The following is a 12,280-nucleotide window of genomic DNA, read 5'->3' on the forward strand; positions in this document are numbered from 1 at the left end:
CGTTTCTCTGCTGTGCCTTCCCTTTCTAAGCAAATACACTGCTTGACCCTTCAAGGGTCAGAGCAAGAGGGGGTGAGCTACGCCACCATCGTCTGGTTGCTAGTGACAGCCTTGCCACACCAGGTGAGGCAAACCTGAGGCATGTGTTTGGCCCCAGCTCCTATAAAGTGCCTTAGACAGTCCTCAGTTATAGCAGGATCTGATGAGAACCTCTCCTTAAAATTTGTAAAGTGCTTTCTCTCTTATATCTCCTTTGATAATATTACCAATCCCATTGTTTAGACGAGGCTCAGAGAGGTTAAGTGCTTTGACCAGCTTAAGTCACAAACCTGGGGCTTTCAACCAGGTCTGATTACAAAGCTATTCTGTTCTGCCCCAGCATTGTGTTGAATTTAGAATCTAGAGAGAACCAATAAAAATGGTAATATGGAGCTCAAATCCTTGAGGGACCTAGGGAGAAACCCAAAGAGGCTAGTTTTCATTCCTTGATGGTAACGCCTCTTCTCTTGGCTGCCAGGGGCTCTGGGGCAAAAGAGTAGGCAGTTTCTTTGGAAAACACCCATCAGCCTTAGAGCTCTTGTGTTCAGAAGAATCATCTTGGTACCCTGTCCAAGCAGCAGGCCTCCAGTACCCACAGAATGGATGCCCCTCATGTTCTTTCATCCACCCAATAGACCAACCAACCATTGTGTATGGAGCTGTGGACAAGGACCTCCTCTGGTTACCCTTCAGACAGGTTATGGGAACTAGCCACTTCCTGCCGCTACTAAGTGACTCCTTATCTCTTTCTGCCATACCACAAAGACCTCTGTACGACCAGGATCTCTCAGGGATGCAGGGAAGACCCGAGAGAGGTCTGGTTCTAAAGCCAAAAGAGTGTGAGATGAAGGAAGGAAAAGGCTTCTTAATTGTTCCCCTAAAGGACATTCTGACATCCACCCTATTCTCCAGATATGGAGGGGATTAGAGGGGAAATAGGATTCGCACAGGACTCCTTTATTCATTGCGACCCCTCAAAAGGAACCCTGGAGGGAGAGGGGTGATGAGGGAAGCAAGAAGTAGCCCTGTTGCTGCAAAGTTATTGAAGCAGTTTACTCTTAAGAGAATGTGGAACTAGATCCACACCTTGGAATTATGCCGATGTGGCTTTTCCAGAAGGCCAAAGCTAGCATAGAGAATGGGATGAGGACATTTGTGAGCAAGTGGATGACAGAGGTTTGAAGGAGAATTGCATGGCGGGGGCTTTGCCAGCTGCTTCGGCTTCAACAGCCAAAGCTGACACAAAAGGCAGCTATTGAGGGCTGCTCAGCTACTGGTTCCTCGGAAAATGTTGTCTTTGCCTTATTTCCCCCTTCATCCACCCTGAGCCAAGTTTCTTTTGATGAGCAGTAAAGGGCTAGGAACCCTGGAGGTGAACAAAGACTTTGAGCCACGTGTGAGTATGTGTGTTTTATGTAACTTGTGGTGGATGCAAATAGATTCAGAGAAACTGAGAGATTGAGAGGCCCTTAGAGGGAATCTAGCCCAACCTATGTTCTACCCCATGTTACTCATGTGGAAACTGAGGTCCAGAGACGGAAGGCGACCTGCCCGAGGTGAAGGAGCCCCAACCTCCAGACTCAGCAGGGTGAGGGGGGAACAGTCCATGTCCCACACAGCCCCCTTATTTCTACCACCCACAGACTCGAGGCTGGAAGTTCTTGGCCCCCATCAGGAGCCTGGCCAGGCAGGGAAAGCATAGCCACAGCCTTGGTCAGAGTGCTTCCTTCCCCAGGGCACTCTCCCAGCTTCTGCCTCTGGATGGAAGGCTCCAGATGGGCCCAACACCACGGAGTCCTGAGGCCACCCTGGTGCTGCCTCAGGCCCTGTCCCTGCCTGGAGGCTTCCCTAGGCCATGTGAGCACAAAGAAGGAACTGGATTTTTTTTTTTTTTGGTAATCCTTTTCAGGGCTCTCTCCAAGTGGAGTTGAGGTATGTCATTTCTTTAGTCAAAAAGCTTCCAGCTGGGGTGGGGGGTGGGCTTAGTGGTGAGGATGGCCTGAAGCAGGCCCAGTGCTGCTTTGGGGGTCAGCATTCAGTGTGAGATACTGTGTATATAAACTATACATAATGTATATAAACTGGGATGTAAGTTTGTGTAAATTAATGGTTTATTCTTTGCAAATAAAGCTTTTTCCCCTTGTTCTTAAGATCGGCTTAAGCACTTCCTACTTGCTAGATGCTTCTTTTTTTTGCTGTTGTTTTTCTAGTGGTGGTGCTGGTGGTTGGCCATGCCCTGTGGCTTGGGGGATCTTAGTTCCCCGACCAGGATTGAACCTGTGCCCTCAGCAGGGAAAGCCCAGAATCCTAACCACTGGACCGCGAGGGAATTCCCACTAGGTGTTTCTTTGACACCACATATGAGCTTGGGGAAGGACCGAGGCACCCATTTCAGAAGGGGCAGCAGGAGGAAGGTGGTCTGAATTTCCTGTCAGAACATCCCACATCCTCTCTGTGCCCCAGCTCACACGCACCCACCCCCATCACCTAGGTCTTTTCCTGTAACCGCATGTCTGATAGGCTAGAGGTCCTGCAAAAAGGAACATTGTCCTGAGGCAAAGACACAGCAGAGAGTCACCCTCAGCTTGAGACCGTAGCATCTATAACATTCTTCAGGCCTCAGCCCAAAACAGCTTTGGTAGATCCAGCCTCCAGCTCCCCATGATGTATCGTCCCATTTTGCAGATGAGGGGACCAACATTAAAGAGTTTAAGTAGCTCCCCCAAGGTCACCCAACTAGAAAGGTTACTTAAACTTTCAAACAACTGTTGACAAGATCCTACACTGTAAACTTTCTTTTTTAAAAAATAGATTAGGGATTTCCTTGGCAGTCCAGTGGTTAATTCTCCACGCTTCCAACGCAGGGGGCGCGGGTTCAATCCCTGGTTGGGGAACTAAGATCCCATGTGCTGCGCGGCCAAAAAATAAAATAAAAAGACAAACTTTAAAAAATAAAAATAGATTAGAATGTTTTTTTAATTGGATAAACTTTCTTTTAAACATTGAGATGCCATGAAATTTAGGGCATTGCTTGCTCAGGGACAGGAAGTGGGCAAAATGGTTGGAGGAGAATAATTTTGTGTAGCTCTCCAGTTTACAAAGTTCAATCACATTCGATATCATCATCCCACCAACCTTTGAGGTAAGCAGGGGAGGGACTATTTGTCCCATTTTACAGATGAGGAAACAGGCTCAGAGAAGACTGATCCAAGTTACAGGGCATGAAGGTGGAGGGGCCTAAACTCAAACCCTACTGGATCTCAAGGCCGCCAGTCCTGGAGGAGCCTTGATGCCAGAAGATGGGGCTGCTTAAGAGCTGGAGAAGAAGAGACAAGTGCAGGGATACTAGGCCCTCAGAACAGGCTGGGTGGGGCACAGGCAGTATCAGAAGGTGGGCTTTTTGTTCTGTGCCTTGTTTTCCTCAGTGCTGATGCTGAGTGGGCATGTGTGAGGGAGCTTTCAGGACCCCTCTCCCCTAGGGCCTTCCCTGGCTTTGGGGCCGTCTCCTTGTAACCTCGAGGAAAAGGCAGAGAAGAGCTAGCAGGAGAGAAATGAAGGAGGAAGAGGGATCCAGAAAACAGCCAAACAGGCACCCACACACACGCACCTGTCACAGGGAGACCTCGGGGGATGTCTGTCAAGTTAGCACCAGCTCCTGGGTCTCTGAGAAGGCAAACTTGGTCTTGTGCTGGCCAGTTTGTGCAGGGCATCGATATAGACCACGTGGTATTTTGCCACCGTCTCCTTGCTCAGGTCCTCAATCTTGGGCAGTGGTAGAGGCTTCCCGACTGCCAGGGGAGATGGAGAAGGGAAAGGGAAAGCATCAGAATGGCTCACTCCTCAGAATAGGCCTCAGCCCTCAAGGCCGGGTTCTCCCCACGCTTCCTCCACCCCTGCGCTCATCCTGGCCAGCTTCCCTGCCTCTGGACATGGCCAGAGCCAAGATCCAGCCTTGGAACTGGATCTTGTGTCCCAGATGAGGCTGCCAGCAGAAGGGCCAACTCACCAATGGTGGTTACAGGCCGAGCGTAGGGCAGAAGGCCCCAGGAGTTCTCAATGAAGCCGTGCCCGTAGAAAGCACAAGGGTAGATGTGTACCATACTCTGGAACCACTTTTGGAAGTGACTAACGAAGCCCCCGGGAGTGAAGATCTGCTGATTGTAGAGTTCTGTCTCCCCAAAGGCGTAGGCAGGGATTAGAGCCACCCTGCAGAGGAAAAGCATGTTCTCTGATGGCCAGAAAGCTAGGGACCCTGCTGAAAGCCAGACACGCTGACCACCAGTGGTCCCTGGGTTTCCCTGTAAGCTCCTCAGCCCCTAACCCGGCTGGGCCCAGGTCCAGGCTAAGTGGGAGGGCCTCATGGTCTACCCCAAGCTGCCTCTGGGGGCAAAGTAGCAGCAAGCTAAGGGAAGCGAGTCCCAGACCCTCCTGTAAACCCACAAGGTCTGAAACACTGGAAGTTAAGACCCAAAGGCCATTTCTTTTCGGTTTCTTCCCTTTGGCCCACACGGTAATTTTGGCTTTCTCTGAGATAGGGTTGCAGCCAGTCACCTTTCACAAAGGGACTGGCCCAGATGAGATGCTAGTCTGAAGCAGATCAGGTTCCGGGCTGGCCTGCTGGCCTTTCTTCAGAAGCAGAAATGCCTCTAGAACCTGACCCAGGCTCTACTCCACCACAGCAGCGGCTTTCCCCCTCCCTCTTTATATATCATTTCCTCAAAACCTCTTCCTCCTTCCCCACTGGGCTTTTGGAACCCCTCTCCCCAGTCTGGACCAGAAGTGTCCTTACCCATGCCGAAGGGCCGTGCGTACAAAGCCGGTGCGGTTCTTCAAGACCAAGGTGGTAGATCCTGGCAGGCTGTATCTGCACTCAGCCAGGCCACTGACCCCCACGATCAGCATGTTGCCTGTGGCTCTACGGGTAAGCAGGAAGTCCATGGAGGACTGGCTCACAGAGCAGGGCCCTGGTGGGCAGAAAAAAGCAAAAGATCATTGGTGATCTCCCTAACCTCCTAACTTTCCTCCCTACCTCTTCAAAGGAGGGGAGAGCCTCACATAAGGCAGCTGAACCTATGGTAGCTTTTCAGACCAGAGGGGATCACAGAATTGGCCTTGTTCTCACCCATTCACCCAACACCTCTTTCTCGGGGAGCCATTTATTTATTTGGCTTTACATCCTAGGAGCCAACTCACCTGTAGACATGACATATTCTCTGAGGAAAGGCACCCAGAAAAAGGCCCCCAGTGTGAGGATAGAAGGAATGATGCCAGGAAAGATCTTGGAGAAGCCTGACTTCTCTGTGGCAAAGTGGCCAAAGCATGAGTGGGACATGAGCCCATGAGGATGGCAGGCGAGGATGTAGTTGAGGCTGGGGGAGAGATCGTGAGTCTTCAAAAGCTGCAGAGGAACGTGGAGTCAAGAGGGGTATAGCCAGGGAAGAGGACGCCTCTTCTGGCCAGAGACCTAGAAAGGAAAGGGCTGTCGTGTCTGGCTGGCCGTGCAGCTCCGGGGAGCGTCATCCACATGGGCCTCGATGTGAATGATGCCCCACCCTGACCCAGCCGCTGCCACTGGAGTCGGGGCTGGGCCTGGGGCCCTAGTGGAGATCTGCGGCTCCTCACCTTGAGTGGGAAGTAATCACAGTACTGTTTCCACAGGCACCAGTGCCTTACGCAGGTAAACCGGCAGCCACCTGAGAACAGAGCCAGTGTAGCTGAACTTGGGCCACCTCCATTGTCTTCTTCAGAGCCCTTTAAGGCCTGCCTCAGGGTGCCCTCACCCCCTGCTGTTTCCTGCCCTCTTAAGTAACACCCAGGCTGGGAATGAACATCTGGGCCAGTTTAGGACAGGCCTAGCTCTCTGCTGTACTAGCCTACTCCAGTTCCTATCTGGGCCTCACCGGCACCTTGAAAACACCCCCTTCCCTCACCTTCTCCAGCCCAGACAAGGTCAGGCTGAAGGGAGGCGCGGAATTGGCCACAGTATAAGAGGAGAGAGAAAGAGCGTGTGGTGGGTGGCAACGCAGCCCTCGCAGGGCCCTCACCTCGCTCAGGTAGAGGTTGACAAGGATCACAGCGCTTACTGGAGGAAGCCCAGGCCAGAGTCAATGAACTGTGAACAGTCCCTCACACTTGCTCGCCCTCTGGGGCTCTGTCCACCCCAAGGTCACACACACCGTCAGCCGGGCTCACGCGACACTCTTACCTCCTCACCCAGCACATGGCCTGCGTGCCTGTGGCACCAGCATCCCCGCTCTGGCCTTGGGAACCTGTTTTAGGTCTAGAAGGCAAGGTGTTTTCCTCCCCCACTTTGCTCCACGCAGTTAGCCCTCTCCCCCCAGGACCTGCTCCAGCACCACTCTGGGCTGCATTCAATGACAGGGAGCCAGCGGTGGGTCACGCTGATTTGGCCACCAGAGGTTGGGAGTCCTGGAAAGACAGAGCCAGGAATAGTCTTCCTCCAACTCACATTCCCCTCTCCACATCTCTGCGAGGCGTCAGTGGAGGGAATACCAGAGAAAGAGGATACCCAACTTCAGCCAGGTTTGGAGCACACGAGTTGGCAAACAAGAAACAAAGGAGAACCCACGCTGGGCTAGAATAAGGTATGGACCATGTTAAGCTCCAACAAGACAGGAACAATGTAGGTTAGAGTAGTTAGGACAGACTTCATGGAGATGAGTCACAGGGAGCCATGCTCAGGATTCTTACTGGACTCAGTTTTTAAAACAGCTGTGAATAAGACTGTGTGAGAGAAAGTGGGTCAAAAGAAAGTTTAAAAAAGACAGAAAATACTCCTAATTGAATGTGGCAGAATAAACACGTTTTTATCGTGACTCCTTGCTGGAGCCTCATGAAAATTACCACAAGGATGTTTTAAAAGATAGAGATTCTGCAAGGAAAAAGAGAATCAGAGAGACGCCAACAGTGGGTGAGAGCTATTAGCAAAATGTTTGCGTGCTGGACAGTGGACGGAAGAGGGATTAACTGAGAACCAGAAAGTTGAAATGTAGTTACCTGCAAGTGGTATGCCCACAAGAGCAAGCCTGTTTCCGCTGGAGAATCTAGGAAAGACTCAGATTTGGAACCACCAGGTGTCACAAAAAGCAGATGTGGGGCACAGGGCTTGATTGAAAGTCTATCAAAGAAGTAGTTAAAACCCCAGACCCCTTTCCCTCCGCTACACAGCTGGGCGATAGGAGGATAATTCTCTGAGAAAATGAACCAAAGAGACACTAGACTCAGATACTTAGTCTGGACACAGCTAAGATATTCTATATGCAGCCAAATTATTAATCAAGTATGAAGGGAGAATAAAGACAATCTCAGACATATAGTCTCAGAGAGTTTGTCTCCCACGTTCCTTTCTCAGGAAATGACTGGAGGATGTGCTCACCAAAATGAGGGAGTAAAGCAAGACAGGATGGCATGGGATTCAGGTAAAGAAATCCAACAAAGGAAGGAAGTGAGCAGGGCCAGGACTAAGGTGAGGAGAGCAAGGCGCCTAGGGCACAAAATTCAAGGAGACATTCACTCTCAGGGTCAGGCAAGTACTGATCCAATACTTGTACAACCCTGAGAATGAATACCTTCTTAGATTGTACACCCAAGGTGCCTCACGGGCCCTGGAGGTGACAGCGGTGCATGAGACCGGACTGTAACAGGAGGATGCTGGGCTCCAGCAGCGAGGTCCTCAAGGAAATTTTAAAAACGGTGGGGGTGCAGGAGACGAGACTTCTAGATTCCTGATGTGTTTGTGGAGAGTTTGGGGATGAATTAGTGATAACTGATCGATATCTAAGAGATAACTAAAGAAATTTAAAATGAAGCAATTATCCCAATCAAAAAATGTACAGAAGACCTAAATAGACATTTCTCCGAAGAAGACATACAGATAGCCAAAAAGCATATGAAAAGATGCTCAAGTCCGCTAATTATTAGAGAAATGCAAATCAAAACTACAATGAGGTATCACCTCCCACCACTCAGAAGGGCCATCATCAAAGTATATACAAACAATGAATGCTGGAGAGGGTGTGGAGAAAACGAACCCCCCTACACTGCTGGCGGGAAAGTAAATTCGTACAACCACTATGTACCAATTTACAGTACAGAGACTGTACAGTACAGTACATAGGACAGTACGGAGAACAGTACGAAGACTCCCTAAAAAACTAAAAATAGAACTGCCATATGATCCAGCATATATGCAGAGAAAAACATGGTCTGAAAGGATACATGCACCCCAATGTTCATTGCAGCTCTATTTACAATAGCCAAGACATGGAAGCAACCTAAATGTCCATCGACAGAGGAATGGATAAAGAAGATGTAGTACATATGTACAATGGAATATTACTCAGCCATAAAAAGGAACGAAATTGGGACTTGACTTTTTCAAGAAATAAAGGGATGCATGGGTCTAGTCCACGTTTCTTTTAGGTTGTGCTTGAACCCAGACAGAGTTGGGGACATCTTGGGAGGCAGTGTGGCCTCAGGTGGGGTGCCCTGTGGTGACACAAATCCTGGATCTGCCCCTTAGCATAAGTGTGACCACAGACAAGCCGTTGAGCTTCATCAGCCAAGTGGGGATTACAACACCAGCTTCCACCTTATCTTTCTCGCAGACTACGTGTGAGCTTCTTCTCTCAAGGCCATTAGGGTCCAAATGGATACGACTCCATTGCAGACTCGTAGGGTGAAGAACTGGGAAGGCTCTGAGGGACAAACCCTGGAACTGTCACCTCCTGGGAGCCCAGGGCCCAGTGCTCTTCTGCCTGCTCCAGGCTACCTCTCCATACAGCCCAAAGTCAAGCTCTAATGAAGAGGCCTCTGGGACACTTCTCCGTCCTCACCCGCTTTTCAGCCACTCTCCTCCTTCTCTGCTCCATCTGCCCCTCCTCCAACTCACACACACACCTGAACCCTCAGTCTCGCCTCCCCTCTTTCTCTCTCCCACATCTTCTGATCATCAAGTCCTTCTAATTCTACTCCAATTTCTTGAATCTCTGCTCTTCTCCCCTTCACAATTACTTCTGAACTGGCTGAAATCACCACAATCTCTGACCTGAACTAGAGCGACAGCCTCGTCCTATAATCAGTTTGCTACCCAGAACTAACTGTAGTGATCTCTCAAAAACACCAATCTAATGCCGTTGCCCTGTGCCCAACCCAGTCATGGCTCCACATGGAAAAAGTCCAAACACTTTTCCATGGTTGACAATGCCCTACACAATCTGTCCCCTGCCTCTTTTGCCAGTCTCTTCTGTCTTCTCTCTCTCATTCATTCATTCATTCATTCACTATGTATTGAGCGTCAGTTCTGTGCCTCTTACCCCCTCATCCCACTTAACCACTGGCTACTTCTTGAATGCTTTATGCTCTCCCCTCATCCCAGCCTTGCTAGCTGTTGCCCAGTCTCTGCCCTGAACACTCTTTCTTCTTCATTTATTTCTTATTTGTCCTCTAAGGGTCAACTCAAATTTAATAGAAAAATGGACAAAGATCATGAATGGGCCCTTAACAGAAAAAGAAATACTAATTGCTGATAAATACATGAAAAGATCTCAACCTCATAATTAACGAAGTTCAGAATAAGGCTCGTTGTTGTTTACACCTGCCATTCTGGTGGTGGCAGAAAGGAGTGTGCATGGGGCCTTTGTTCCCTTTCCTGCCAACTTGGTGGTCATCTCTGAAGCCACATTTTGCAACATCACAGTTCGGCGGGGCCTCCATCAGCCTGAACACCTGTGTCCACAGAGAGCAGAGACTCTCACCAACCTGTGTTGGATGTTTAACATGAACAAGAAATAAGCATTTGTTGAGTTTAGCCGCTGAGATCTCCACGTTACTCGGTTACCACGGCGTACATGGGCCAGCCCAATTAATACACTCTCACACGCCCTTTATACAAATGAAGAAAACAAGACTCAGAGAAAATCAATAACCTGCTAAAGGAACACAGATAGTAAGGAGTAGAGCTGGGATTTGAACACAGGCAGTCTGGCTCAAAGACTGTGTTTTTAACGTCCATATTTTTCTGCCCTTTGGCTATATGTGTATGTGCGTGCACAAGCATGCATGTGGTGAAATATAGATATTTTTATACCCATAATCTCTGGCTACATACACACAAACTATTAAGAGTGGTTACCTCTGAGGAGCAACATTCTGGACAAGACTGAGGAAGGGGAACTACCAGCCTAAAGGCTCCAGCCCCCGACGCGGGCCTGGCCTGGGCTGGCCGTCCATAATGGTCATACTTCTCCCTCAATGCAGTGTCAGCTCCTAGGCCTTGGGGACCCTGCTCTCTCATGGGAACATGGTGGCAGCGAGGGGAGGCGGTGGTCATGAGGCAAGTCTGTGGAGATAGGACAAGAGCTCAAGAAAGGGGACTCAGCTCTCACTGAGGAGAGGGCCCCAAGGCCTGGGCTGCAAGGAGGGAGAGAGCAGAGGCCCGGCTGGGGCCCTGGTCCTCAGCAAGAGGCCATTCGGAGCTGACCTTTTTCCCCTTTCAGTCGAGAATGTTTATATACGCAGAAGGCCTGGCTTCCTCCTTCCTCTCTGGCCTAACATGTACTCTAGAGCCACGTCCACACCCAGCCTCCCAGTCAGCAGTAAGTAAGGAGATGCAGGAGCTAGGGACAGGAGCTCATAGGCCAGAATCAGCCCCTTGTGGATTCAGCTCCCAGGCCAGCTCCTCCACGTGCTAGCTGTGCGATCTTGGATGGCCCACTTGTACTGCATGTACCTCAACTTCCTCATCTGCACAATGGAGATGATTAGGCATGTCAGGTGCTTAGAAGAGTGTCTGGCATGAAAAAAAAAGTGCAATAGATGTTAGCTAATACTATATGAGTGCAAGCTATCATTATGTGTGTGTGTAGCTATTAGTGTGTATTATTATGCATAATAATAGCTTCTACCTCATAAGGTTGGCAGGAGGCTAAAATGAAACCATAGGTATGCAAATGCCTGGCACAAAGTAAGTAGCTGGTACATATGGATTCCTTCCTCCTGGTCTCTTCCAGCTCTGATTGCCCATAATTCCTAGGTTAACACTGCTCTTTTTAGCATTCGGGCATCCTGATACCCACCCCAGGCAGGCATCTGAGCCCCCCAATCCCTGTTCTCCAGCCCACTCTCCCTATTGACTGGCAAGTCCCAGGCTCCCAGGGCCCACCTGTATTCTTCCTTCCCAGATATCTTCCAAGGTCATTTAGGTCATGACCCTGCCTCCAGACAAGTACTCACCTAAACCACTTAAAAAATGAGAATTTTGTTCCAGGCACCCCCTCCCATAGGGATGGTTTGCTTCAGCACCTACAGTACCATAGCCAGCACCTAAGGAACTTCCACAAAGTATTTGTGGTGTGGATAGAAGGGGAAAATGGATGGATAAATGGATGAATTTTTTTGGACAAGAGGTTTTCAGAGCTCCCTCCGCCACCAGGACAACTGTCTCACACCGATGGTCTGCTCAGGTCCCCAAGGTTGCAGCTAAGCCCATTTCCTTGGCAGGCCTCAGCGGAACTGCTCCCCATCTTCCCCAGACATGCCCTCCAGGCCCCACTGACGACCCAGGAGAGCTCACTACACACACCGGCCACAGGGCTGGCTCACACACACGTGCACACACATTCCTGCACAGGCAGGCACCCATACCCACGTGTGCACTCACAGATTCCACGCAGACCATGCCCAAGCGCATCAGGCTAGAGGCCTGGGTGGCCCACTGTCCTGCTTTGCCTGAGATAACCCAGATTTCAGCATCGAGAGTCCCGCTAAACCCTATAGGCCCTCAGTCCCATGCAAACCAGGACTTTTGGTCACCCTGCCAAAGGCCGAAGACTCACTGATAACCAAGACGCTGAGGGCCCACTGGAAAAGAGCAAAGACCTCCAGAGTGGTCTTGAGGTCCTTCTTGGAGGGCAGGAGCATTATGGCCAGGGTCCCGGTGGCTCCCGGTAAGTGCAGTTGGGCTGGCCAGCCCCACCTGCTCAGGGGCTGGTGCGGTTTCCTCCCTTTGTGCTTTCTTCTTCAGCCCCTGCCTAGTCTCCACCCCCTGCCTAGTCTCCACCTCCTGCCTAGTCTCCACCCCCTAACCTGCTCTCCCCCACCACAGGACCACAGGACTACATGCTGCGTCTGCTTGTCCAGTTCCTTCCAGCCATCTACCCACCTGCACTTTACCCACTTGGGCATGGCCTGGGCTGTGATTGTGACACCCTCTTGCACACTT

At 50.3% G+C, this 12,280-nt stretch overlaps 1 protein-coding gene across 1 annotated transcript; it reads right to left on the reverse strand.

Annotated features, from left to right (window-relative positions):
* Positions 1-3,676: 3,676 nt before the first annotated feature.
* AWAT2 (acyl-CoA wax alcohol acyltransferase 2) lies at positions 3,677-11,979 on the reverse strand. The gene is given in 11 exon segments (XM_061178150.1): positions 3,677-3,732; positions 3,735-3,827; positions 4,046-4,245; positions 4,829-5,003; positions 5,233-5,437; positions 5,662-5,856; positions 5,970-6,121; positions 9,654-9,819; positions 10,193-10,399; positions 11,720-11,787; positions 11,895-11,979. Coding segments are annotated over 11 exon segments (1,602 nt in total).
* Between the last annotated feature and the right edge of the window lie 301 nt (positions 11,980-12,280).

The sequence above is a fragment of the Eubalaena glacialis genome, chromosome X (genome assembly GCF_028564815.1).
Source record: "Eubalaena glacialis isolate mEubGla1 chromosome X, mEubGla1.1.hap2.+ XY, whole genome shotgun sequence".
Taxonomy (NCBI): Eukaryota; Metazoa; Chordata; class Mammalia; order Artiodactyla; family Balaenidae; genus Eubalaena; species Eubalaena glacialis.